The 26805-nt window shown below is 35.5% G+C and overlaps 2 protein-coding genes across 2 annotated transcripts; both read left to right on the forward strand.

The window, feature by feature from the left end:
* The first annotated feature begins 161 nt into the window (after window positions 1–161).
* Window positions 162–23243, forward strand: LOC126779922 (PR domain zinc finger protein 5-like). Its single transcript, XM_050504111.1, has 18 exons — window positions 162–619; window positions 992–1114; window positions 2277–2400; window positions 3149–3267; window positions 3663–3777; window positions 6672–6784; window positions 7171–7264; window positions 8369–8496; window positions 9638–9808; window positions 13019–13107; window positions 13642–13764; window positions 14696–14803; window positions 17490–17592; window positions 18772–18896; window positions 19772–19880; window positions 21566–21664; window positions 22199–22315; window positions 23093–23243. Exons 1-18 carry the CDS (start codon window positions 491–493, stop codon window positions 23219–23221), a joined length of 2118 nt encoding a protein of 705 aa, XP_050360068.1. The 5' UTR covers window positions 162–490; the 3' UTR covers window positions 23222–23243.
* A 2318-nt stretch (window positions 23244–25561) lies between these two features.
* LOC126779846 (uncharacterized) lies at window positions 25562–26554 on the forward strand. The gene has a single exon (XM_050503969.1). The coding sequence runs from the start codon at window positions 25562–25564 to the stop codon at window positions 26552–26554; it is 993 nt and encodes a 330-aa protein (XP_050359926.1).
* The last annotated feature ends 251 nt before the right edge of the window (window positions 26555–26805 follow it).

Consider the following 26805-nt stretch of genomic DNA (forward strand, 5'->3'; position numbering starts at 1 on the left):
AAATAAGGATCAGAATCGTAAACCATTTATAAAAATACTTTGAAATGCAATATACCTAAAATTTTAAATATTTTTCTTTTACATTTATAACTAATAAATTAGTATTATCAATGATTGAGGCTAGCTCATAAATATTGATTTATCGGTAAAACAAATTACAGTATAAGCCATAGTACAACGCTAAAACGATATTGGTGGTATCATTATATTTAGATTTGTTTTGTTTTTTAAATTAAACAATCTGCGATGCTATTTGATGTAAAACGTTAAAGAGTAACAGTATATCTAAAACATGTATAAAGCTCTATAAAATTTACGTTATAATCTAATAGAACTGTGTAAATTACTTCATTTACTTTTTATTTATAAATTTAAGAGAAAGTAGCCAAAAGAAATGGGTTGTTACTTGAATGAAATGTATTTCTTTTTGTTATAATTCTTAAAGTTACTCGCTTAAATCGACGCGTTAGTGAGAATATACATTATATCAATGGATCATAAAAATGATATTAAAACCAATTTGCTGTGTACAGCATGTCTCTGTGTTGGTAGATCTATACATGAAGTTAAAGATGAAAAATTAAAAAAATATTATATGGATATACTGAACGAGATACAAGTAAGTAAAAAATATATACAACATTGGTATAAATTATTTTACGTTTTAATTGTAGATCTGTTTACCTTTCGGAGTATAGGGATCTAGAGCAAAGGTTCTTTTTTAATATTATCTTATTTTATCTTCTTAGACTTATATCATGTCTTTGCTAACTATATTGCTATTTTTTTATTGCCCATTGAGAGCAAGGCTTATAATCATTATGCTTATTTGATTTAATATTCTAATTCTCAAAATTAATAAAAGCATCATATTTCACGATTCAAAATGTGTGTGCAATAAAGTATATTTTTGAAAGTATTATTTTTGTATTATTATTGAAAGTAAAATAAATTTGTGATTAAAGCATATACATTAATTAAATTATTCCAGCTCAATGATATACAAACTGTGGTTCCAATAATTTGTTGGGAGTGTGATGCAGTTCTGAAGAAAGTGTTATCATTCAGAGAACAAGTCAAGGACTCTTATAGGATATTACAAACTTATACCGAGGTAAAATATATTTTGAAATAAATAAAAACTTTTTACACTGACACATCATTATATAAAAATAAAATTAGAACCATTCCAATTTCAAAATCAGTTTTTTTTAATTTAGAACTGGTAGGCGGTCTTGCAATTTGACATCATGATGGTTAAGTATCACTGTCCATAGGCATTGTTGCTGTAAAAAAAATATTAAACATTCCTTACATCTGCAATGCACCACCAATCTTGGGAACTAAGAATTAATGTCCCTTGTGTAATTACACCTACCTTACTTTTCATACCGGAAAACACAAAAAATGGTTTTTAAGCTGTTGGATAGAAATTCATCAAACTTAGCTAAGCCATTACCTCTCTAGTTAAGGTCACCATTGTAATAGATTGATCTTATTATACTGTACAGGATTGTATAAATGTTAGAAGAACTTGGAGTTAGTCGTTGGTTATGTTCATTGTTTATTATTTTTATTATAGAATAGGTTGGGAATATAGGCCTGTGGTAAGTGGTCACCAATATCCATAGACATTGGCATTGTAAGAAATGTTAACCATCACCAATGCGCCACCAACCTTGGGAACTAAGATGTTATGTCCCTTGTGCCTGTAATTACACTGGCTTACTCACCCTTCAAACCGGAACACAACCATACCGAGACATACCAAGACAAGCTTGCACAAAGCCCCACCACCAGTAAATATATGATTATTACATTTAATTTTCTGATTTTTAAAAAGAGAAACTATTTAGTTTTTTGCTGGTAGAATCTACATTCCGAACTGGTGGATGATACAAATGTGCTTATAATCACCTGCTCGAATAAAAATATATTTTGACTTACTATTTGTATAGTTTTACCAAATTTGATGGCCTAGTGGTTGGAACCTTAACCGATGATCGTGGGTTCAAACCCGGGCAAGCACCACTGAATTTTCATGTGCTTAATTTGTGTTTATAATTCATCTCGTGCTTGACGGTGAAGGAAAACATCGTGAGGGAACCTGCATGTGTCTAATTTCATTGAAATTATGCCAAATGTGTATTTTATACCAGCGTGGTGGAATAAGCTCCATACCTTCTCCTCAAAAGGGAGGGGGGGTCTTAGCCCAGCAGTGGGATGTTAACAGGCTGTTACTGTATTGTACCAAATTTCTTCTTTCAATGTTCCAGAATCTCAACGAATTTTTACTGAGTGATGTCTCTCGTACACCAAGGTTGAAGGTCCACGTCAACGACCCAGTATCCATAGCTCCTAATAACGATGTCAAGCTAGTTAAAGTAGAGAGGTGTGAAGGTGAGGAATTTATAAACTATTTTGGATGTTTCTGTAGAAATTATGTCTTAAATTCCCCAAATTTGGCTAAGGCCTCTCCTTTTGTGGAGAAGTCTTGGCGTTTAGCCTCCAATGTGCGTTGGAGGATACACATACGGGAGATTTTCATGTGACACATTTTATAAGCTTGCGAAATTTTAGTGGGCTTAGCTTTAGCATTTGTTTGCTAGTGTGTGCAAAAAACATCTTGTATACAACCTTGACCGAATTGACTATATCTGTAATAAGAGTTATATACTCTAGTTTTCGCTAGTAAGGGGGGGAGGTAGGTTTAAAAAAAGTAGCCTACGTCCTTCCTTGGTGTTCGATCTTGCTTCATATAAAATTTTATCGTAATCGGCTTAGTGGTTTAGTCGTTAAAGCGTGACAGACAGATTTGCTTTCAAATTTTTAATATTATTTAGTCATTTAACATAAGTTATGTTTTTTGTTTTAGTTCTTTAAGTCATATCGCTTTTAATTTGTTAAGTTCTTAATTTTAATTTCACTATTTTTATTAGCTGTTACTGAGTTATCTGTGCTGTGGTTTCCTGTAACTGCGGGAGCGCATAGATTTATAACTCGCATATTATATTAAAGCTTGTCATGTGTATTCCTTGTTGGAGATCCTAATATAAAAAAAATATATATTTTTTTATCTTAAACTTGTGTTCAATGAACAAAAAGAAATGGATAAAGGCATGTTTGCTTAAATCGATATAATTTTCAGGTATAAATAAGTATGAAATAGAAAATGGTGACGTCACAACCGACGTATCGGATACGGAACCAGAGATGGCAATACAAACGGTGCTCTGTGATGTTGTAATGGATAGAAAGAAAAAGAAGGTAGGTAAAAACAACTCCATCTCATTCCTATGATTCAAGCATATTCTATTCCAACCACGAGAGGAGTATAGACAAATAATTAACTATGACCTTGAATTGACATGACATTGTTATAATCTGTGGTATTTAAGTCGTTGCAGGAATTTTGGAAGTAAAATAAATTTGCTTTTTTTCCTGTCATCGTATTATCTGTGTATAATATAATTGTCACAAAAAAGTTACGTCTATAATGTGTCAGTGAACAATAAAAAAAATTATGTGTGTGTTAAGGTACTCACGAGAATTTATGTGTGAACTCGTGTACCGATCTCACGCACACACTAACGCGCTTACAATAACAAATCTTATACTGACGTCATCGCTAAGATGTTCACACATGGAAAACGATTTTCCAGAACGTTACAAGAACGAATAAATCGCGACAGAGAACCAATGCGCGTTTCCAGAAAGATCCTGTCGCAATCGAACTGCGAGCGGATTTGAAAGAAGTGAAAATTGAATGGAAGAACGGTTTGTATCGACTTTTATGTAACGGTCTCTAGCATTTACACTGCTGGGCTTCTTTATTTAAATGAGCAAATGAGTCATCTGATGGTGAATGCCCACTTTGGCTACTAGGATGTTATGTCGGGAGGTAATAATGATAGCAATTTATGAGTAATCGAATTTATATTTGTCTTAATATTTTTTCTAATTTGACAACTGCTATTTTTCCGTTGCCATGGACACGTTCTGACGTTCGTTATTATAGTTGCCATAGCAACATTTTTTTTAAAAAAACCGAATGACGTTCTGAAAAAAGGTGATCGGGTTATTAAGTTAATAAAATTAATAAATAAGTATTTATAGCGTATTCCAACCACAAGAGGATTAAACCCAAATGAACAGCTTTTACATCGATATCATTGGTCACCGATATCAATTAACGCGATACCATCGGTCGAGATCTTCAATAATCTATGAAATTCACCATGGATTCGTAGAAAATGGCGTTTTCAATGACCGCGGATTTGTAATCGGAACTTCGAAAATTAGTTTAATCTGGTTATAACTAGTTAAATGGAATAGTGTTGTATTATAAATAATGGTAAATTAATCGAGAACTGTTTATAGTAATACAGCAGAACAATTAGAAAATCGCATGCAATTTGTTAATATAAGGTTTGATTACCTTTATTCCAACTTAAATTAAAGACTTAGGATTCACTATTGACAGGCGTCTAACCTTTGCAACTCATGTTGATAACATAGTTGTTAAAGCTGCTCAAAATCTTGGTTTCATCAAGCGAAACACTCAAGGCTTTTACAGGAAAAACTAAATTACTCTTGTACAATTCATTAGTGCGTAGCTGTCTTGAGTTTGACTGTGTTATATGGAATCCATTTTATAGCGTACACTCAAAACAGCAATACTTGATATTGTTGTGTTCCGGTTTGAAGGGTGAGTGAGCCAGTGTAATTACAGGCACAAGGGACATAAAATCTTAGTTCCCAAGGTTGGTGGCGCATTGGCTATAAGCGATGGTTGACATTTCTTACAATGCCAATGTCTAAGGGCGTTTGGTGACCACTTACCATCAGGTGGCCCATATGCTCGTCCACCTTCCTATTCTATAAAAAAAAAAAACTCTCAGCGTATTGAGAGTATTCAACGAGCCTTTACGAAACATCTTGCTTATCATGAAAAGGATTTTTCGCACAGACAGTACACAACACAACACTTGGCAAAATTTAATATGATTTGTCTTCGCAGTAGGCGCGAATTGTTACCACTTAAATTCCTAAATAACTATAAGTTAATAAACTCAAAATTAATTGAAAGAATACTGATATCTGTTCCGTTCAGGGCACACAGAAGTACACACACAAAATATTTCATACTCCTTGCGTAAAGACCATTGGTAAACAAGCTCCCTTAGTACGGTTGTGTAATAAATATAACAATATCGTTAAATCGATACCGGACCGTAACCGTAACAGCCTGTGAATGTCCCACTGCTGGGCTAAAGGCCTCCTCTCCTCTTTTTGAGGAGAAGGTTTGGAGCTTATTCCACCACGCTGCTCCAATGCGGGTTGGTAGAATTCACATGTGGCAGAATTTCAGTGAAATTAGACACATGCAGGTTTCCTCACGATGTTTTCCTTCACCGTAAAGCACGAGATGAATTATAATCACAAATTAAGCACATGAAAATTCAGTGGTGCTTGCCCGGGTTTGAACCCACGATCATCGCTTTAGATTCACGCGTTCTTACCACTGGGCCATCTCGGCTTTTACATTTTTTGTGACTCTCCCTAAATCTTTAGAAATAAGTTATTTAATTATTATAAAATGCATGATTAGTTTTAATTAATACTTTTAATAATTTTTTATTATAATTTCGCTAATTGATTTTTTATTATAACAATGACATTATTTATTATTTAATTTTGACATTTTTTAAAAATTACTGATGATTTTTTGTTACTTTTAATTTGAATTTGATTAGATTGTATCTGGAAGTGCTATGTGCACTTGTAATGGACATGCATATTAGATATACTATTATTGTTGTATAAATTAATCTTTACAATGATTTATATGTATGTTGTAAGTGTGCTATTATAAATAAATAAATAAATAACTCCGATTGTAATAGGGTGTATGTATGTTAATTTAATAATAATTTAAGATGGTTGCGGTGAGCACAAGACGACGCGACGTGACGTGGGCCGCAAATTATAATTCAATCAATCTATAATTGTCTCCTCGATCTATAATCGTCTCCCCGATCTATAATCGTCTCCCCGATCTATAATCGTCTCCCCGATCTATAATCGTCTCCCCGATCTATAATCGTCTCCCCGATCTATAATCGTCTCCCCGATCTGTAATCGTCTCCCCGATCTATAATCGTCTCCCAGATCTATAATCGTCTCCCCGTTCTATAATCGTCTCCCCGATCTATAATCGTCTCCCCGATCTATAATCGTCTCCCCGATCTATAATCGTCTCTCCGATCTATAATTGTCTCTCCATACATTCGATGTTAGATAAAGCAAAAATAAGCGACTCGTCTATAGAACATTCACCTGTTTCTCTCATTTATGCGAATCTATATATATTTTTATGTTCTCTTAAATTGGTGTTACATAGATGGGCGTGTCCAACGTCTTACCACCAATTAAGCTAAATATGAAGTTTTAAATTTTATTCCACTACGCTCCAATGGGTAGGCGTTTGTATTTCTTACTGTGCCAATCCATGGGCGGGTGGTGACCACTTACCATCGAGTGTACAAATGGTCATATATGCCAGTCCGCCTACCTATTTAAAAATGCGCATCGACATATTTTTTATAAATCTTTACTGCACTTGTCGATGAAGTCAGCTACATATATGTAATTTGTTTTTTCTGTTACAGATTCGGGAAAAAATTCAAACGATATTAGTGAAAATTCGACATTAAGTTTAGGTGATAAAAATGAGCCGGACCTACATACAAGTAATGGAATGAAAACTCAAATAAAGAAAAGAGTAAGTATGCTATATTAAAACTTGTAAAAGTTAAGTAAATGTACCCAATTTGACGAGCCCGTTGGCGTGGTTGGTAGATAATTGCCTTTCACGCCGAAGGTTGTGGGTTCGATTCCCACCCAGGACCGACATTTGTGTGCATAAACATGTCTGTTTGTCCTGAGTCTGGGTGTAATTATCTATATAAGTATGTATTTACAAAAGAAAAGTAGTATATGTAGTATAACAGTTGTCTGGTTTCCATAGTACGCGCTCTGCTTAGTTTGGGATCAGATGGCCGCGTGTGAATAATGTCCCAGGATATTATTATTATATCACGCAGGCTTTCTTACGATGTTTTCAATTATAAAAATATTGTTATTATAAATAATATTTCTCATTCGCAGAACTCATTAAACAAAAGTTCAACAATGCAACCCGAGTTGAAAGTTGAAAATGAATTTTTGAGGATTGATGATTTAAAAATGGAAATGGACACAGGTAATATGTGCATACATACATACATAATATACACACACATTGTATATATACTAATATGTATACAGTTCACGTATATACACATACGTACATACACACACGTTCATATATACATATATATAGGCTGTAGCACTGATTTGAAACTATATAATTGGAGATTAATCTGTGATATTCATTATGAATACCAAAAAAAATGACGTTATAATGTTGTATATACCGTAACAGAATGTGAATGTCCCACTGCTTGGCTAAAGGCCTCCTCTCCTCATTTTGAGGAGAAGGTTAATATAATGTTGTATATAAGCGTGCTTAATATAGCAGAGCTAAATCTAAGGTTTGTTCATCTTCGATTGGAATAGGATGTACATACACAAAGACAAACACACATACATACACTCACACAAACGCACACGCACGACAAGTTGCTTCAAGTAAATACATATTTTTATATCGACGCGCTCACACGCAATAATGCGTACATGTTATTTACTGGTGGTAGGGCTTTGTGCAAGCTCGTCTGGGTAGGTACCACCCACTCATCACATATCCTACCGCAAAACAGCAGTACTTGGTATTGTTGTGTTCCGGTTTGAAGGGTGAGTGAGCCAGTGTAATAACAGGCACAAGGGACATAACATCTTAGTTCCCAAGGTTGGTGGCGCATTGGCGATGTAAGCGATGGTTAACATTTCTTATAATGCCAATGTCTATGGGCGTCGGTGACCACTTACCATCAGATGGCCCATATACTCGTCCGCCTTCCTATTCTATAATAAAAAAAAAACATGAAAGCACGCCCGTACGCCTTTACACACATGTCTTTGTGTATTTTGCGTCGCTTTCACTCTGTATATTTGTATCCTTAGATATGTTCCGATTGGCTAATATTTAGTATTGTGTTCTGGTTTGAAGGGTGAGTGAGCCAGTGTAAGTACAGGCACAAGGGACATAACATCTTAGTTCTCAAGCTCATGGATGGTTAATATTCCTTACACCACCACTGACCTCCGACTACTGACCATCAGGTGACGTCATTTAAACGTTCGTTTCATTTAATAAAGATTTAAGCCTTCGTTTGTAATAGTTTTATATAAATATTTCTTCTAGACGACATTTCGATGGACGGTTCCCGCAATTCAGATATTGATGTACATGATTTGGATAAAGAGATTAAATCTTTATTAAGTGAAGTCGCTGATAAAGACGAAGGTTCGTCCGCAAAGAAACCGAAAAAGGTTAGTATTTATTTATTTTTGAAACATGAATTGTCGCGTATCGGACGTATGCCGTGTCGGCGAACGGCATGACGCTCCCTTGTGACGTCGCACCTTTACTTCCTAATGAGTGGCGCGTATCGTGTAGTATAATAATATTAAAGCTTTATTTCTTTCCACGTAACATAATAAAGACTAAAAACAATCTATTTAGGAATCTACTTTATTTTATATATAATAAAAAAAGGAATACTACAAATTAACAAATATCATAATATTATACATAGTTTGTGAGGAGCCCCTTCGGGTAAAAGCCTCTTCCAAGGTATGCCAGATATCCTTTAGGCTTTGGATAGCCAATTTCTACCGGCCGTATTTACTATTTCATCCGATCAACGAGCATTTCGTCTCGTATAGTATAAAATCCGTTGCTATATATGAGCTATCCGTTTCGGGTTTTCACGGTCCCTTATCGATCCGTAGGCGTCCTAAAGACGCTTTTATCGCCCCCGATGATAAGAATACATCGGCTAATATTAACACGATAGGTTAAAGAATAAACACACATCGACCCCACCGGCGGGGTCGACGACCCTCATTCATTACGACCCGTCGACGCTATGACGGTGTTTGAAATGCACACGTCCTTCCCTCCCGACTTCAACGGCGTCCTAAGTCGAGGTCCGGCCTCACAGGAGACGCCCTTAGGGTTTCCGTTTCTCTTGAGACCCTCGTGTGGTTCCCAATATCTGGCTGAGTTCAATTCCCCCATCCCGCCCGGTGACGCTGTAGAAGCCGTTAGGGCCAACAGCAACTAGACAGTTCGAAAAAAAATTTCGAGGGTTTTCACGGTCAGATTAAGAGTTTATATAAAATGTTTATATCGTATTATATATAACTCTATTCGTTTACACGGCACGTAAGTAAAGCTTGCAGTCGGCACGATTTTTCCGACATCTTCAACAATCATCGTGATATTTCAGCAAATTTACAAGAAACGTTAACGAATTATACATCTAAACCTTTCTCATGTATCACTCCGTCCATTGATGAAAACCGTATGAAAATCTGTTCAGTAGTTTTTGAGTTTACCGCGGACATACAGACTGACGCGGTGTTGGTCTTATAGTTGTATGAATAATTATTTTGTGCAATTTTCCAGACTAAAAAGAAGTTCATAACCGTCGATCTCACTTACGACGAAATGCAAACGGAGAGATCACGTATCGCGAACAGAGAGAGCTTCGTACGCGCACAGTACAAGTGTGAAACGTGCCTTATTCTGTTCAACTGTGCATCATCACAAAGGGCTCATCATTCGAAGAAACATGAGGTAGGGTTTGTAGTTGTGTGGTGATCTGACTGCAGGACATGTATTGCACAATTTTGTGCGCAAACACAAGTGCACTATTCCCTCGCTGTTATAAATCGGTGGGTCCAAGGTCCAAGGTCCAAGGTTCGGATTATCCATTAGACAGTGTACGTAGGTAGTATAAAAATTAAAAAAAAAAACTCGTTGGCGATGAAGGAAAACATCGTGAGGAACCTGTATGTGTCTAATTTCATCAAAATTCTGTATATAAAATCATAAGTGAGCATATACGGGGCAAAAGCTTTAAAGCAAATTTGCTGTAAAGGTGTCTGATCGGAACATATTTTTAAATCAGTTAGACTTTTCTTCTTGCGTAATGGGGTTAATGTTGTTTCTTTTGATTTAAATATTATTTTAATAGGACGGTTATATTTAGGATCATATTTTCCAACCCGGAAGATTCTTTCAGGTTCTGGACACTCTGTAACAATTCTTTTTAAGGTTTTACTTACCTCTGTCTTATCTTTCTCAATTCTTTCGTCCGTCCGTCAACTTGTTCCGGAATTCCAACAAGTATTATATTTTTACTTCTTAATTTCCGTTCATTAATTTCTGTTATTACATTTTCACTGATATTATAAGAATGTTTTTCTGAAGATGAATCTGATTTTCCAACCAAAGATCGATGGTTTTCTATTTTACTCTCTAGAGATATATTGACGGGCCGGTTGGCGTGGGTGGTAAGTTGCCTTTCACGCCGAAGGTTGTGGGTTCGATTCCCACTCAGGACAGACATTTTTGTGCATGAACATATCTGTTTGTCATGAGGCTGGGTTTAATTATTTATGTAAGTATGTATTTACAAAAGAAAAGTAGTATATGTAGTATATCAGTTGCCTGGTTTCCATAGTACAAGCTCTGTACAAGCTTACTTTGGGATCAGATGGCCGTGTGTGAATAATGTCCCGGGATATTATTATTTTTATTTTTTAAGCACGTTAGGTCAGTTTTAATCTATTTTTTATAGATGTTAATGTTGACTGTTACTTATAGATGTTAATGTTGACATAATATTAGATTTGCTGGCGTATTTCACTCATTTCATCCCTTATATGGTCATCCTGCTCATAATGCTTCTGTTTGCTGCGAAATGTTATTTTAGCGCGCCCGAAAATTCTTCTTTCGAATTCACTTTTGTAAGGTTCGGTTCTGCGTCACTATTTACACACTGTTTACTGGTGGTAGGGCTTTGTGCAAGCTCGTCTGGGTAGGTACCACCCACTCATCATATATTCTACCGCAAAACAGCAATACTTGATATTGTTGTGTTCCGGTTTGAACGGTGAGTGAGCCAGTATAATTACAGGCACAAGGGACATAAAATCTTAGTTCCCAAGGTTGGTGGCGCATTGGCTATAAGCGATGGTTGACATTTCTTACAATGCCAATGTCTAAGGGCGTTTGGTGACCACTTACCATCAGGTGGCCCATATGCTCGTCCACCTTCCTATTCTATAAAAAAATAAAAATAAATATCTGGTTCCGATATAACCTACTAACAATAAACACAATTAATACAAATTATATAATTTTTTCAGCCAATAATAAGAAAATAACACACCACAAGCCATTAATGATAAATAATCAAGTTATAAATAAAGTAGGGGAATAAAAGTATTTAGGATTAATTTTAGATAGCCACCTAACTTCGACAAAATTAACATCATTAAATGGATTCCAGTAAAGTATACGATTTATAACTCCCTAATCAAACCACATTTAGATTATTTAATAGAAATCTGGGGTACAGCTGCCCCAACAAACTTGGCGCAATCAAAAGTTAAGCAGAACAAATTCGTAAAAATACTTTTTTATTACGACTTTTTTACATCAACACAAAAAAATTACAAAGATTCAAAAATAATGAATGTCTCTAAAACTCTCAATACTTTATTTGCATACTAATCAAAAAAATATTGGATAAAAATATACACACAGAAATACAATTGAATAAAAACCAACAATCACAAAGAATGAAATTAAGAAACGCTAATAACATAAAACTATCAAAACCTCGTACTATTAACTATGGGAAGAAAAATATTATGTTGGACGGAGCGAAACGATTTAATAATTTACCAAAAAATATTAAAGAAGCAAAAAGTCAAGCATCACTTTAAGAGACTATTAAAAATACATGTTCAAAGCAATACAAAATAATACAAATATATAAATATGAAACAAACTGTATAATTATTATGTAAAATATTTTTATTAAAGTTAATTGTATAAAAAGTAGCAATAAAAAATAAATAAATAAAATAAATATTAATAAATACTCACTCACTCATACCTCTTCTCTCTGTCTACAATAATGCAGAGTTTTCACAGATACCCTCTTCTAAATTGTATTTTTCTAACATTTAATAATATTATGTATATATAATGCTTTGCCGCGCCGCTTGGCAATTGTTGTAGTAATATTAGGTCCTTACATATGAAATTGCCGTTTTGTACGGGAGAAATATAAAGTAATTTTTTCTTTGTAAAATATGTTTAATTCGAACCAAAGTAGGCACCGTTGTTATCTATGCACTTTCGCCATCTCATAGGTGGTTCATTGATCCCGTTACTAAAAAAACCATGGGGGCAAGAATCAATAAACTCTTTGAAGGCGGTTTAGACTGCCGCATCGGAGTTGAATTTTTTTTTTACTTGTTGTTGTCCACATTCCGGAAAAAATGGTAATCTGTTGGAGCAAGGGAGTACAGTGGATGTCGCAGACATTCCAATTGTAGCTCATCTAACTTAGTGGTTGTTTATTGTGCTGTGTGTGGTCTTGCGTTGTCGTGAAGCAGCAGTAGCCTGGAGCGATTGACCAATATCGGTTGTTTAGCAGGCTAGTTCTTCCTTCATGGTTTGCAGTTGCTGACAATAAATATCTGCCGTAATCGTTTGGCTAGATTTTAGAAAGCTGTAGTGAACAACATCGGCGCTAGTCCAACAAACACTGACTTTTTTTGAGTCAATTTTCGTTTAGGGAAGGATTTGGCTGGGTCTCCAGGGTTCAGCCATTGCGACGAGCGCTTCCGATTATTTTATTTTTATTATATTTGGGAAACATACAGTATACTCCACATAGATTATACAACAAATATATATATATATATTTATATATAAATGGCATATATATATAAATGGAATTCAATATATATATATATATCTTTTCAGATTCCCGGGAATTATATATGTTCAATATGTAAAACGATTATATCAACAGTGGAGGCGTTCACAGCGCACTACAGGAGGCATACCAAGAGGTATGTACATATATACGATTTCGATGGCAGGAGTACAGATTCTATTTAAGCACACTTACAATATATATATATATATAGTAACAGCCTGTGATTGTCCCACGGCTGGGCTAAGGCCTCCTCTCCCATTTTGAGGAGAAGGTTTGAAGCGTATTCCACCACGCTGCTCCAGTGCGGGTTGGTGGAATACACATGTGGCGGAATTTCAGTGAAATTAGACACGCGCAGGTTTGCTCACGATGTTTTCTTGTACCGTAAAGCACGAGATGAATTATAATCACAAATTAAGCACATGAAAATTCAGTGGTGCTTGCCCGGGTTTGAACCCACGATCATCTGTTAAGATTCACGCGTTCTTACCACTGGGCCATTTTGGCGTTTTCGTTGTATTTTGTTTTTGTAACATAGTTTAAAAAACATTTATATATTTATTAATAATATAAAAAAATTGCTCAAACTCCAAGACTCAGTTTTTGCTGTGCGTTTGATTGACAGGACAAATAATTTTATGATTACATATAATTTTTGTTTTTCAAGGTACGAATGTTCGGTGTGTAAGAAACGCTCATCAGACTTGAAGGCGATGTACCAGCATCTCTACAAGAGACACGAGATCTCTCTGAAGAAATACAAGTGTAACATATGTGGGATGATTTCCAAGTGAGTGACATTACATATAAAATAGCAACGCATCTTTGCCATGTCTGTATGTGACGGTTCTTTCGATAATTTTGGGTACCCGATGTTAAGTGGTCACCACCGTACATAGATAATGGTGCTATAAGAAATATTACTCTTATGTCAGCCCTATCACCAAGTGGTGGTGGTATATACAAGTCATCGCTTATTATCCCGTTAAACAGTAAGGCTCAGTGTAGTGAGCCAGTGTAATTACAGGCACGAGGGATATAACATCTTAGTTTCCAAGGGTGAGTGGCGCATTAGTGATGTAAGGGATGGTTAAAATTTCTTACAATGCCAATCGTTATGGGCGGTGGTGACCTCTTACTATTAGGTGACCCATTGACCAGTCGCCTAGTACGTCGCTGAAACTAGCCGACAGAACTAGCCGACAGATGACATTCCTGAGCCTAAATTTTTCTACGCAAGTGTACTGTACTTTGTTGCTTACATAACTCTTGAACGCGTTGACTTAGGAACTTGAAATTTTGTATGCAAGTCAATAAAATAAACCCAAAAGAGATAGTGACGCAGAAATTTTAAGCACTTTTTTTTAATTTTTAAATTGTAAAGGGACATTGTGAGGGGAGCGCGTTTGAAATGAAAATGTAAAAAAAGTATATTTCAAATTCAGTATATTTAAAAATCAGGAATGTCATCTGTCGGCTAGTTCTCTCGGCTAGTTTCAGCGACGTTCGCCTACTCTATAATTTTTTTTATTAATAATCCATTTAAGAAGGTCCTAAGTACTTCCGAACTAATGTCGATTCTACTTAGGGTGTGTTTTAATGGAGTCATAGATTTTTTCCCTTAGTCTCAAAAGAATGCCTTTCTAAATCAAAGACCTTAATTGGCTGAATTGATTTTGATAAAACTTGATACATTACATTTAATAATCATTCTTTTCTAGGTCTATAGATAGTCATAGGATCCATGGCGACACGCACAAGGCTCGTGTGCCGTGTTCGCAGTGCGACAAGACCTTCAGCCATCGAGCTGGACTCATGAATCATCGCCTGTAAGTATCTATATTAATATTATAAAGCTGAAGAGTTTGTTTGGTTGAACCGGGTAATCTCAGAAACTACTGACTCCAATTGAAAAATTATTTTTGTGTTAGATAGCCCATTTATCGAGGAAGGCTATAGGCTATATAACATTACACTACGACCAATACGAGTGGACATTATTCATTAATGAAAAATGTTGCAAAAACTGAAAAATTGATTCCTTTTGACAAATAACGTTGCGTGTGCTGCGTAAACGGTTAAAATTACGCAACAATCATGTCTGACGGAATTGTTTCTCTTGATAAGTTCTAAAAAAAAGTTCTCGATAGCATATGCCTATGTTTTAAGGTTTGACTCACTATAAGCTTTTTAATGGTGATCAAATTTGTGCTTAAATTAAATATTATTTGCGAAGTCGTTTTTTATAAAAATGACATTAATTATTACTATATTATTAGTTTTACTGGTGGTAGAGCTTTGTGCAAGCTCGCCTGGGTAGGTACCACCCACTCATCATATATTCTACCGCAAAACAGCAAATTTGAAGGGTGAGTGAGCCAGTGTAATTACAGGCACAAGGGACATAAAATCTTAGTTCCCAAGGTTGGTGGCGCATTGGCTATGTAAGCGATGGTTGACATTTCTTACAATGCCAATGTCTAAGGGCGTTTGGTGACCACTTACCAAAAAAAAAAAAAAAAACTAAATTATCCGTACGAAGTCGGGGCTAAGCTAAGCTAAACGGCAAGTGTTTATACAATAGTGTATGTCGGTAAGTGTGTTCGAACTAATAGACTTAGACACCGTTAAACACCATTCGCCAAGTTCATTTTTACAGTTACTATTTTTAATTGTGATTTGTCTATCTGTACTAACATTATAAAGGGGTAAAGTTTGTGAGGTTGTAGGGGGTAATCTCTGGGTCTACTGAACCGATTCAGAAAATTATTTTATCAATAGAAAGCCATATCATTTGTGAGTGTCATAGGCTATATATCAACCCGAAGAATGAAAAGACTTTTTCGTGGTAGTCGGATTTGCAAAGTCGGAGTAAAAACGGTCGAACGAAAACGTTTCTTACGAACGCTGCCTTAACGATGAGAGATATAATTGAGTTCTAGAGAAAAGTTGTAGAGCTTGATAATGCCTACAAAAAAATCAGCGACAGCATATGTCTAACTTTTATATTTAAGTCACAAAAAGTAGTTTTTTATATTAAAAAAATAATAATTTTAAGGTCATTTTACGTCATGTTTATATTATCAGCAATTATGAATTATTATCAAAATAAGTAAACTTATCGTCTCAAGTGTGTAACACAAAAGACTTTTCCCTTTTACTGCATATAATTTGGACCAATGGCCAAAGAGATAATACGACGTAGGTATTGAACCGCGTGCGTGTCCTAATCTATCGAATGATATTTCTATTAGACGGTTTTTTTTCATATACAACACGTCATTCATTCATTCATTCATCAGTCTATTTAGAAATAAATTGCTCTATCACCAAGGAAATTTTATTGAGATAACATTCGGTTTTTTTACGTATGTTTTTGGTTGCATTGTTTAAGAGATAATTTAAAATATCAATAATACGCGAGACAATTTTATTAATGTTCGGCCAACGCGACTTTTGGCAGTCAGGAAATCAATCATAGCACTCAGTACTAACCGAACCATAGTCATAATTTAATCATTTACTTGTGATGAATGTTTACCGCCCAACGAAGTGGGCACGGGTCAGCTAGTCTAGTATATACTTATGCATGCGTCCGATATATCAAAACGAATTCAAAATCCGATTTCAAACACAAATCGATTCGTATCACCAAACGAATCGTGTATGGTATCCAAACGCAAACTGATTGTTGCGTGATATATAATTAGCTTTCTCTCTTTCTAACCGATTGGCATAAAGCGGAATAAAAAGGATAGCGCGAATTTTGCGATTCGGATTTCGATTTGTTGGTTCTGCTATGGAAATCTATTACACAATCATCGACCTTACTATTAAGTACTTAAAGACTATATTTGCCTGAGCGTAAGCGATTTGGTGAGGCTAGGCGTTACCGAAATCGGATATATTATGTACATATATATATATTAGACATGGGCGTTTTTGGTTTTTAACGCTAACTGATTTTTATCCGATTTCAGATTTACAAATCGATTTCACAAATTATATATAATATTTGTGAAATACGACCGCGGCTTCGTTCTCGTGTGACAGGTTTTGTTATATCTGTTCGAGATTAAGCCGAGATGGCCCAGTGGTAAGAACACGTGAATCTGAACCGATAACCGATTTTGTTCAAACCCGGGCAATCACCACGGAATTTTCATGTGCTTAATTTGTGATTATAATTCATTTCGTGCTGTACGGTAAAGGAAAACATCGTGAGAAAACCTGCATGTGTCTAATTTCACTGAAATTCTGCCACATGTGAATTCTACCAACCCGCGCTGGAGCAGCGTAGTGGAATAAGCTCCAAAAACCTTCTCCTCAAAAAAGGAAGAGGAGGCCTTTAGCCCAGCAGTGGGACATTCACAGGCTGTTACGTTTCGAGATTAATACACTTCGACAAAACAATATATTTTGTTAAAATGCGCGGACACATGTCTACGGTGCGAAACCACGTTAGTTTATGTTGATATTAATGTTAATATATTCAATACTGTGTCATGATTCCAGCACGGTGCACGAATCACAGAACGAGTTCCCCTGCACGGTGTGCAATAAAGTATTCAGATGGAAAACGAGCCTGAAGCGGCATTTGGAGAAGCATGACACGCAGGTGAGTTTAAAATTAAACAAATCCAAAAAAAATGTTTTGGAGTTATTGTCGCTTGATACTTATATGGTAAGCTTTGTGCCCGTCTGAGTATCAACTCATCTGATATTCTACTGGTACCGTACTGGTGGTAGAGCTTTGTGCAAGCTCGTCTGGGTAGGTACCACCCACGCATCAGATATTCTACCGCAAAACAGCAGTACTTGGTATTGTTGTGTTCCGGTTTGAAGGGTGAGTGAGCCAGTGTAATAACAGGCACAAGGGACATAACATCTTAGTTATCAAGTTTGGTGGCGCATTGGCGATGGAAGCGATGTTTAACATTTCTTACAATGCCAATGTCTATGGGCGTTGGTGACCAATTATCATCAGGTGGCCCATATGCTCGTCCGCCTTCCTATTCTATAAAAAGAAAAGGTATGCGGACTGGTAAATGGGTCACCTGATTGTAAGTGGTCACCATTGGCCGTAGATACTAATACCAGTTATATATTATATTTCTTAAATTGTAATCGTAAAACATATAATTTTTACCCTTACACCTAATTTGTAAATTATTACTGTATGTCATGTCGGTAATCCTAAATAAATATATATACAGAATATATATAAGATGTTATGTCCCTTGTGCCTGTAGTTACACTGGCTCAATCACCGCTCACACCGTAACACAACAATTCAAGTACCAGCTTGTGAATTTCCCACTGCTGGGTAAGGCCTCCTCTCCCTTTTTGAGGAGAAGGTATGGATTCTCCTCAAAAAGGGAGAGGAGGCCTTAGCCCAGCAGTGGGACATTCACAGGCTTATTCCACCACGCTGCTCCAATGTGAGTTGGTGGAATACACAAGTGGCAGAATTTCAGTGAAATTAGACACTTGCAGGTTTCCTCAAGATGTTTTCCTTCACCGTAAAGCACGAGATGAATTATAATCACAAATTAAGCACATGAAAATTCAGTGGTGCTTGCCCGGGTTTGAACCAACGATCATCGGTTAAGATTCACGCGTTCTTACCACTGGGCCATCTCGACTATTACACAACACAACAATACTATATAAATTTAGCGGTGAAATATAAGAGAAGACGGTGGTACCCACCCAGAGGGGCTAGCGCAAAGCCCTACCACACAAGTATTAATATTGATCAAAATATGTACGTGATAAAATATTGTTATTTTTACAGAATAAAGACAGCAGTCCATCGAAGAGGGCGTACTGCGCGTCCTGCGAAATCGCCTTTTCGTCTGTCTGTTCGTTACAGCGTCACCTCAGGAACAGCCTGAAGCACGTAACGCACGATCAGCTCAAGTTAGTTCCTAGTTGTTATTGAACGCAGCGTTGTAGTGACTAGGTTATATATGTAGACATCCAGGTCCTAGGCAGGTAGCTAGGTAAAAAGTGACTGGCTCATGACATCAGTCAGTTGAAGTCGAAGCGTGGAAGTTTTTTTTTAATAATAAACATGGATTAATGACCACTGCCCATAAACATTGGCACATTAAGAAATATTAATGTGCAACGCGCCACTAACATCAGGAACAAAGATGTTATGTCCCTCGTGCCTGTAGTTACACTGGCTCACTCAGGAACAAACCTGAACACAATCATACTATATATTGTTGTTTGGCGGTAGAATATTTGATGTGGTTAACCTAACCAGACGGGCTTGCACAAAGCCCCACCACCGATTCCAATACCAACCGTCTTCGTCATCCGGTATAAGTTTTATATATATACGTTTATTGGTAGAGTAGTTTTTTCTTAAAAATGTCTCCACATTTATAAATATCAAATATAAAAATCAAATCTTAAGTATTTTTATTCAAATAGACTTTTGCAAGTTATGATTCGTTAAGCGGTAACACCGGTTCGGAATGTGGATTCTACCGAGAGGGTTCGACAAGAAATTTTGTAGATGCTCTTTCTTTTTTAAATACAAGTTTGTATTTAATTATGTCCTCCAGATTTCCGACCGATTTCAACTGCGCAGGAGATATTATAGTGCACAAGTCTGTGCGCAAACACAGGTGCACTCTCTATTCCCTAACTCTCATAATCCGATGGGACGGCAATCCGACACGACCGGAAAGAGTTCAGGCGCAGGACCGACGGCTTTACGTGCTTTCCGAGGCACGGGAGTGTACACACTTCCAACTTAATATATATATGAATTGTACTTGTAGGTTCATCTGCGACCACTGTAACATGAGGTTCGCTGACAAGACGAAGCTGAGGGATCATATAGAAGAGAAACACCTCCATAGGACCTTCCAATGCCCGATATGTTACAAGGTAAACCCACAACCATCACAGGAATTATCCTCTTAGAACAGTCTATATAATAATAATAATAATAATTTATTTACACACGCAAAAGATACATGTACACAATTTGTTTACAGTATTATCTAACTCTAGGGTTTTTATTTACATATTTTTTTTTATAGAATAGGAAGGCGGACGAGCATATGGACCACCTGATGGTAAGTGGTCACCAACGCCCTTAGACATTGGCATTGTAAGATATGTCAACCATCGCTTACATATCCAATGCGCCACCAACCTTGGGAACTAAGATTTTATATCCCTTGTGCCTGTAATTACACTGGCTCACTCACCCTTCAAACCGGAACACAACAATACCAAGTACTGCTGTTTTGCGGTAGAATATCTGATGAGTGGGTGGTACCTACCCAGACGAGCTCACACAGAGCCCTACCACCAGTAAATTAGCAGCACTATTGTTTGATCTCTGATTCCGAAATTAATATAAATTGTACTATCAAAGTCAGCGATTCCTCGACAATTCATTGCACACTAGATTAGATTCCTAGATACCTTTAAAGGCGTAGTAAAATATATATATATATATATATATATATATATATATATATATATATATATATATATATATATATGAGAGAAAACAATTAGTAAAAGTATATATAGTGAAGTAGTATGTAAAGAAGTAATTGTATTTATATTTCTTTAATGTTCGATTAGTTTGCATTGATACTGGCATTTAATTTTTGTGTAATAGTTTATATATGATAATAAAAAAAAAATTAGAAATGACATTTAACAAAAGATTCGATGTTTAAAAAGAAAAATTATTTAGTAAGAAAAGTAACGTAGATACATGCCAGAAAAGGGAAAAAAAATGAAAAGTAATAAGGAATTGAGAGGAAAAACGGAATAATAAACTTTAAATGTCGTTTCTTTGGATACAAAGCAACCTTAAGTTTATTTATTTATAGTCCTTAAAATAATAAAATAATATTAAAAATAATAGCTTATATATATATATATATATGATGGTCTAGTTGTATTAGAATAATTAATTACAGGTATAAACAGCATTGCGGTTGTCCGGTTTAAATAGGAAGTAAACTGTTTTGAGTCGAATTAAATTAAATTAAATATTTGCTAATAGCTTGCTGTACCAACAAACAGTTCTCGATTAATATATCTTTATTTATAACACAACACTATTTCGTTAAACCACGTACAACCGCTTTAATTTTACTTCCACAGTTCCGATATAAAACTTGCCGATAATAAAAACGTCATTATTTAAAGAATCAACAATAAATACCACATAAGTAATCTGTGGTATTCACAGATTGGTCGAGCGGATGACGTCGTGTCATTTTAAGATCAAAATTGTTCAAAAGTTCAATCCGCTCTGGCAGTTAGGAGGACGCATTTCTGACAGATTATCGAACGTACGATGTAACTTTAAAGTGGAGCTTGTTTGCCCTACTAACTAAACTTTGTACTTATGTTAACTTATAATGAATTATAATAATGTTCTAAATTTAAATAAATAAAAAACATTTTTTTTTAACGTCTATCTTGTCTTTTTTTTAAATGTCTATGTTGTCTTATATCTGTGGTCCTGACATCTGTCAGTTGTGCATGAATGCATTCTCTGAGCGACGAGTTTTTATATATTTATATTTTTAATTTCATATCAGCCGAGTAAAAATCGTGTCGGTCTCGAGCAACACGTCCGCGCCGTGCACAAGGGGAGGCCGAATAACCGGATGTGTCACCATTGCGGGAAGGGATTTCCGGTGAGAATTTTAAAATTTTACAAATGTGTGTATTGTTAGCTTGATTTTGAAAAATCTGTCTTATAGACTTCGGTGGTCTAGTGTCTAGGTACAAGGCCGCAGATCCTGAGCTTAAACCTTAGGTCGGAAACAAGAAAAAAATATTAGGATTTTCTGTCGAGGATTCTTGACAAGAGGACATTATTATTATTGTTTAAGGTTTCGGCAAAATAATCGTAATTTTATTGTTAATAATCTTAAATAGTGAACGAATAATTAAGTGAAGAAATGTGCGTCCTTATTAATTTTTATATGGCGGCATGGCTTTGTGCAATTTCGAGTGGGTACCACCCGCTCATGCACGGGCGGAAATTAGTCACGCACCGAAATAGACCTCGATTTAGAATTATTTTAAAACTGTCTACTTAGTATATTACAGTTATAAAATATAAAAACATGAATACAAATAAATTTGATTTTTTTTTTAATTTATTATGATTTTTCTCTAAAATCCTTCAATATACAATTAATTAAGTTCTCGTTTTCGTTCGTCAGACGAAAGTTCAGCTCGAGTCCCACATCCGGACGCACACGGGCGAGCGGCCCTACATGTGCGAGTTCTGTCCGACGACATTCTCGCAACAGTCCAACTTGTACAAGCATCATCGACAGGTGAGCGAAATGAATGAACGAATGACTTGGAGTGTACTTTTTATAAACTAATTGGTTTAGAAGGAAGTATATATGGGTTCTTATATAGTCGATTTCATTGTAAAGATAAATAAACAACTGTGACCCTGACTTGATATGACGTCACTGGTCGAGATCTTAATAATCTGTGGTGTTCATTGTGGATTGTTGAATTGCGTTTTTAATTTTGGAAGTAAATCGAAAGTGTATATAAGTAGATTAGTTTTGTATTATTCTCTGGTGGTAGAGCTTTGTGCAAGCTCGTCTGGGTAGGTACCACCCGCTCATCAGATATTCTACCGCAAAACAGCAGTACTTGGTATTGTTGTGTTCCGGTTTGAAGGGTGAGTGAGCCAGTGTAATTACAGGCACAAGGCATAACATCTAGTTCCCAAGGTTGGTGGCGCATTGGAGATGTAAGCGATGGTTAATATCTCTTACTCTGTATGTCTATAGGCGTTTGTGACCACTTACCATCAGGCCCATTTGCTCGACCGCCAATTTATTCTATAATAAAAATATATATCGAGAACTGTTTGCAGTGCATAATGCAGCAGAGATATTAGCAAATTGTATAGAATATGTAAATAGGTTTGTTTACCTTTAATCACTCCATTGGAGAACAATATATAATATAAATCTTTGAAAGAGACATTAACGATATTCATACAACAAAGTTTTCTTTTTCAAATGTTTAATAAGAAAATTAATAATAAGCTCGTTTGTTCAATTGTGACCAATGTGTTTTTTTGATTACAGGTACATTTAAATATTAAATCTAAGAGGTACCTCTGCAAGAAAATGAAGATCGGGAATCAAACTGGTGATCCTCAGCAGTCATTCTTGCCGGTCATGCAATATTTGCCAGAGAATGGCTTTAGTTTATGATTATATAAATAAATATTTATATGTATAACAGTTTCGTGATTATTTTATTTCCATTAGTTAATTTAATTAAAAATGAACGAAATAAATGCGCCGGTTGCCTTAACGTATTAAATGCTTCGCTGTGTTGTACGAGTTGTAAAAATGCGTATCACGTTATTTGCACGAGGCATTCTTTATGGTTGCAGTATTTTATGAACAATTACAAGTTCTAATTCGGAAACATGTATCTAAATCAAGTCATTGTAGTAATAAATATTTATTCTGGTTTAGCTACGGGCTAATTAACTGCATTAAAGAAAAATATATATGCATATGAAATACGTAAATATAAAATAATCCACGTGATATTCTAACGTTTGATTTATTAAGAAAAAGATGCAATAAACTTTTATGGGATTCCTACTCAAAGTACTTGGAGCGTCTTGAGTTATCATTAAGGTCAAATCCTAAGCTTATTTCGTCCTATGTTAAACTGAAAAAAGGCAATTAACACATACCTAATTAAAATAAATTACAATTCTAATGCGGCCACCCAGGATGAGGATATAAGTAATCTCTTTGCTAAACATTTTTCCTCGGTCTTTAATCGTTCTGTGTCTATTTCTACTCAGCCTAATCCTGTTAAAGCCTTAACTGTTAATAGTTGTCTCTACCATTCTCTTCCGGTCAAATCCTTAAAGTTTTAAAAGGTCTAGATTCTTCAAAAGGGGCTGGTGCGGATGGTATACCAGCATTATTTGTTACCAAGTGTGTTGATGAATTAGTCAAGTCTTACCTTAATCATCAACCGTTCATTGAGTACGGTTGTCTACCCCTCAGCTTGGAAGGAAGCCTTGGTTATACTATTGCATAAAAAGGTGATAGGGCTTCTGTAGAAAATTATAGACCGATATCTGTAATCTCAGTGTTTGGTAAAATATTCGAACTTCTTGTATACCCATGTATCTTATCACAACCAAAACAGACCATTGTACCGCAACAAAACGGTTTTTTGAGGGCCCGTTCTACTACAACTAACCTTGTTTCGTTTGTTGAAGACCTTACTGAGGCGGTGGATAGTGGCAACCCCATTGATTCTATTTATACCGACTTTAGTAAGGCCTTTGATAAAGTTAATCATCATAAACTGTTGCAAAAACTCGAATCGATTGGTATAACGGGCACTCTTCTTAACTGGTGTCGTGGAGATAATCCACGATCGCAAATCAACTGTGGTTATCAATGGCTACTCATCCAACTTTATATCTCACTCTGGAGTACCTCAGGAATCCCACCTGGGGCCTTTACTGTTTAACATCTTTATTAATGACATTTGTTCATGTTTCAAACATACGTAATTGTAGGGATTTTAAAAAGCCTCAGACTAAAACTACTTCATACACTGCTTTATTTCGCAGTATTTTAGAATACGGTAGCATTGTATGGAATCCTCACTACGATATTTACAAGAATAGGCTTGAAAGTGTACAAAAAAGGTCCTTATGGCATTTATCTTATAGTCAAAATTAGCTAAAAAGCTGCCAAGTTACGAAGACGCTTCTTCGATAGCGTTTTCCCTTATAAGTTATTGAACGGAACAATCGACTGTAGTTACCTCCATTCTAAAATTATGATTCGTGCTCCCAAAAAGGCCACTAGACCATCTGTACTTAATTGAGCTCGCAGACGCATAACATTACGCTCCGTTGTTTTTTAGTTATTGTGGTTAAATTTCGAATCTGGTTTTAAAAGTTACATTTACTTATTACCTGTGAAAAGTGTAAACTAACTATGTAAAATTATAAATAAACTCAAGGATTCAGATGTTATAAACAAAAACATTATCAAATAATTCTAATAACTCAATGTGCTCATGACCTACGACAACTCGCACTATCGAGATGCGATTCAAAATCACCGCTGCGCTTGATCGCTTTAGTGTACTGTGTAGTGACGCATATTAATAGTGACTATTCCGCAAAAGCGCTAATTTCGCTCGTAAGTGTCGATAAATATTATCGGCACGATACGCATACGTCGTCTACCCATTCGTACTAATTAATTAATTATAACAAATTAAAAGATATATTTTTGAAGTGAACAACTATTTTAAAGTGTATTAGATACTCAAGTTTAAATGTGCTTGATAAAAACTAAAATAATAAACATTAAAACTTAAAATTAACGAAAATATCGAAATAATTGGTGTAAACTAGTGGAGTGGCCAGTGTGTTGTATAAAACGCGTAAGCGACACGGAATACACGGCGCTTACGACGTTTTGGACGTGACATTTTTATTAAGCAAAGTAATACTTATGCAGTGTTTCTTTTTGTTTACCTGCCTCACATTATAAAACAAAATGGATTGCAAACAATGTATGGATATGTTAAAACCTGAAGTATCTATTAAATGCGTTAGATGTCAAGGTAACTTCCATCACGAATGTATTGGATTATCAGAAGATGATTTTAAGAAAATGTTGCCAATGAATAAGGCCAAATGGAAGTGTCCTAATTGTAAAATTTCTAAAAAGATTGGTCAAAGCAGTCCCCAGGAGCTGACCGCGTCTCAACAGCATTCTATTTTAAACGTTGATGCAAACTCTTTAATGTCTCATTTCGATGAGCGTTTTAAAAGATTAAGCTCAACTATCGAGTCATTCAAAACTTTTATAACTGAGGAATTGAAAAAAGTTACTGATACGGTCAAGAAGTGGACTGAAAGAATTGTAAACATCGAGTCATCTGTAAAAAGTGTTAATGAAAGAATAGATAATTTTGAGGTCGAATTATGTAAAATCCATAGTTTGCAAGCGGAATTAAATTACTTAAAGACATTGATCAAGGACTTAAAGGAAAGCCACAGTAAGAATGAGCAATGGGTTCGGCGCTCTAATATACAGATTAATGGCATACCTCAAAAAAAGGGTGAGAATTTAATAAATATAGTTAAATTACTTGCTGAAAGATCAAACTTTAAATTGTGCCCTGACACTGACATTGACTTTGTTACTCGAGTAGCCACCAAAAATGAATTAGACATTAAAAAGCCTAAACCTATTATTGTGAAGATGCAGGCTCGATATAAAAAGGATGATTTCTTGTCATCACTTCGCAAATTAGGAAGCATCAAGGCGTCTGACATTGGATTTCCAGGGGTGCAAAATCAAATATATGTTAATGATCACCTCTCCACGCGTAACAAAGCATTATTGAGAGAAGCCAAACGTCTTTCTAAGGAAAAAGGTTATGTCTATTGTTGGGTCCGGAATTGCACGATTATGGTACGAAGAACAGATAACTCGCCGGTACTCCACATTACATCTGAGGAATCTTTAAAAAAAATTTCATAAGCGTTAACTCGTTATTTAATATTTTTTTTACTTACTTAATTTATTATAGGCAATCGTTATATTTTTTATATTCTTATATTTTTTATGTAATTCTTTGCATTATATCATACTTTATACCTTATAATCGAATTAAATTTGATGAGATTGCTGTGCTTCTCGGTGGTTATGAGTCTAAATCTTGTGATAAGTTAATTGGACTTCTTCTATTTAATAATAATAAGCCTAGGGGTAATTGCTCAGATATTAGTACT

This window comes from Nymphalis io, chromosome 30, assembly GCF_905147045.1.
Source record: "Nymphalis io chromosome 30, ilAglIoxx1.1, whole genome shotgun sequence".
Taxonomy (NCBI): domain Eukaryota; kingdom Metazoa; phylum Arthropoda; class Insecta; order Lepidoptera; family Nymphalidae; genus Nymphalis; species Nymphalis io.

Bases quoted from the DNA above. Each gene is read 5' to 3' on its own strand.
- LOC126779922 (XM_050504111.1), top strand. From the start codon at position 491: ATGGATCATAAAAATGATATTAAAACCAATTTGCTGTGTACAGCATGT. The intron at 620-991 runs GTAAGTAAAAAA...AAATTATTCCAG, and splicing joins ATATACTGAACGAGATACAA to CTCAATGATATACAAACTGT. The intron at 7,265-8,368 runs GTAATATGTGCA...TATTTCTTCTAG, and splicing joins AAAAATGGAAATGGACACAG to ACGACATTTCGATGGACGGT.
- LOC126779846 (XM_050503969.1), top strand. From the start codon at position 25,562: ATGGATTGCAAACAATGTATGGATATGTTAAAACCTGAAGTATCTATT.